The 2,393-nt window shown below is 41.9% G+C and overlaps 1 protein-coding gene across 1 annotated transcript in view; it reads right to left on the bottom strand.

Annotated features, from left to right (window-relative positions):
- Positions 1-2,393, bottom strand: part of LOC118478549 — a gene marked incomplete at its 3' end in the record, with an annotated part of 30,250 nt that overhangs the window by 8,551 nt on the left and 19,306 nt on the right. The window contains 1 exon segment of the mRNA XM_035972350.1: positions 70-257. Coding sequence (XP_035828243.1) covers positions 70-257 — 188 coding nt within the window.

Genomic DNA, 2,393 nt, shown 5'->3' with positions numbered 1-2,393 from the left:
ACAACAACAACAACAACAAAGTCAAGTTTACATCTAATTGTCTGCACACCCTGAACGTCAGCAGCTCACCGAAAGGTCTGTTCCAGTTGGCTCGAATGTCCACTAAGAAGTGAGTAACCAGGACATAGATGAGAGAGCCCAGGTAGTGCTTGCTTGTCCCGTCTTCGATGATCCTGTACACTTCCCACCGCAGTGTATCTTTGTCTGTGGTCGTGGAATTGAAGAGGAGTCGAAAATTGACCAAAAGGCTACCTTCCCTGAAACAAAAGGAATATGCACAGGGTGTGGTTAGGTGGGTTTAAAAATTTTTTTTTTTTTAAGTAACAGTGTTTTACGTCTCTTGTAAAATATTAAGGTCATATGAGTGCCGAAGATTAGAAGTGTTACAAAAGAGAAACAAACACAAAAAGAAGGAGGAGAGATAAGGACGAAGGATGTTTGATAGAAAAGGGCAACAAATCCGCATCGGACCACCCAGCAACCAGTTGGTGAGCCTAAACAAATTTAGGTGAGGGCAAAAGATCAGAAAAAGGTAGCTTTTTTCTGAGACTGTTAGAGCATCTAATCTCTTGTTGAGGTGGGGAACAGGAGGTGTTGGTGACAGTTTGTTGTTTTTGTTTCTGTTTTTGTTGTTGCTGTTGTTGTTTTTGTTGTTGTTGTTGTTGTTGCAGATGCCTTTGTTGTTGTTGTTGTTGTGGTTGTTGTTGTTGTGTATTACAGTCCTATCGACACTCTTTAAATCATTTAGGAGACAATCTTTGACTTTGCTTGTCAGGGCCAACCTGGGCTGAGGAGGATTCAACATCCCAGCATGTGCAAGAAGATCCTGGATACTGGAGGTGTCATCTCTGACTCAGAGGTTGACGTGTAATGACCCACCATCTTTCACGGTCCCCAGGTGCCGTTGCAAATTCCGCCAATTCCAGTCCAGTCTATGTTCTTATGTTGTCCATTCACATTATTCTTTGCCTTCTTCTGGCTCTCCTGCCCCACATCTTTCCTTCAAGCACTTCTTTCATAAGGTCTCGTGTCTTTTTAAATGGCCATAGTATTATATTTTTCTACATTTTATTTTGCTCAGCAGGGTCTGTCTTCTGTGTAGAATCTGACTCACCTCTTAGAGGAAGAAGATACGCGATGAAAGCTCTCCCCACGGGGTAACTAAACTAAGGTCAAGTGCATTCGACAGGTAAGAGCTTAATTATTTACCCCCAGACACCGATACCCTTTGGGATATATCTAATAGCCTCGGACCTACGTCACAGAGAGACACGGCCTTTACGTCATCTCGTCGTGTGAGCAAACGCACAGGTGTGCACAACAGTGTGAACAGTGCTACCGAAAATGAATAATTGATAACTGCCTCTAAGGGGGACAGCCAACTGTGAAAAATGCGCTCCAGCAAAGTAAGAAAATGGGATTTCCCAAAGTTAACGATAAGTTATACTCTGAGGCATTCCTTATTTTGACTCTCTCTCTCTCTCTCTCTCTCTCTCTCTCTCTCTCTCTCTCTCTCTCTCTCTCTCTCTTTCTCTCTCTCTTCTTCTCTCTCTCTTTCTCTCTCTTCTTCTCTCTCTCTTTCTCTCGTTTGCTCGCACGCTTGTTCTGTCTTTCTCTCGATATATATATATATAGCTGGGCCCCATTTCGATGAAAGGAATGATCGGTGCATTAACATCAACTTAAAGTCATTGGCCTGCTATATTTACACTCTACTGGAATGGAGCAATAAATCTTGAAAGATGCAGAAAATAAAAAGGTCTAGATATAGAGATGTATAGATTGATTCTCTATTCCGCTTTCGTGGTTGTACACTCTAGCACTCGTACTGAAATGAATTGACACTGTAGAAGAATGCTTTTGGGAGATTTAGATCTAGAGTGTCCCCACCATTTTGTTGTTGATCAAAACCACCTCGACCTTTGCGAGCGCAAGGGGTTCCAACTGTAGAACGTCGTTTTCTTTTCGGTATGGTCAGGCGCTATCTAGATTTAGATCTAGATTCTAATCTAAGAACTGTTGACGTTGTTCCCAGTAGCAAGAAAAAGAATTTGGCAAAGGAGTCCAGAAAAAGCGATGATGCGCATCAAACGAAAGGATCACAGTCGAATTTAGCACCAAGTAAAAAAGGAAAACACGAGGCTAGATCTATATGGGTCGCACACTTAAAATAGTGCTCAGTATTGCGTGACAATGCGCGATAGTATCGAATGGATGTAACCTGGCGGATTTTCTAAAATTACAGAGACAGAAGCGTCGGCCTACAAAAGCGATCAGCGAAATAAAGAAATTTAACTTTTTGCAGCAAAACTGTCTCAAAACTGAAAAAACGAAGGGCGTCATGTTTTGAAGAATATTTTAAAGAATGTTTTATCGAAAACCGCATGTCGATC

Source organism: Aplysia californica, unplaced genomic scaffold (genome assembly GCF_000002075.1).
Source record: "Aplysia californica isolate F4 #8 unplaced genomic scaffold, AplCal3.0 scaffold00659, whole genome shotgun sequence".
Taxonomy (NCBI): domain Eukaryota; kingdom Metazoa; phylum Mollusca; class Gastropoda; order Aplysiida; family Aplysiidae; genus Aplysia; species Aplysia californica.
This window is presented reverse-complemented; position numbering and strand designations above follow the sequence as displayed.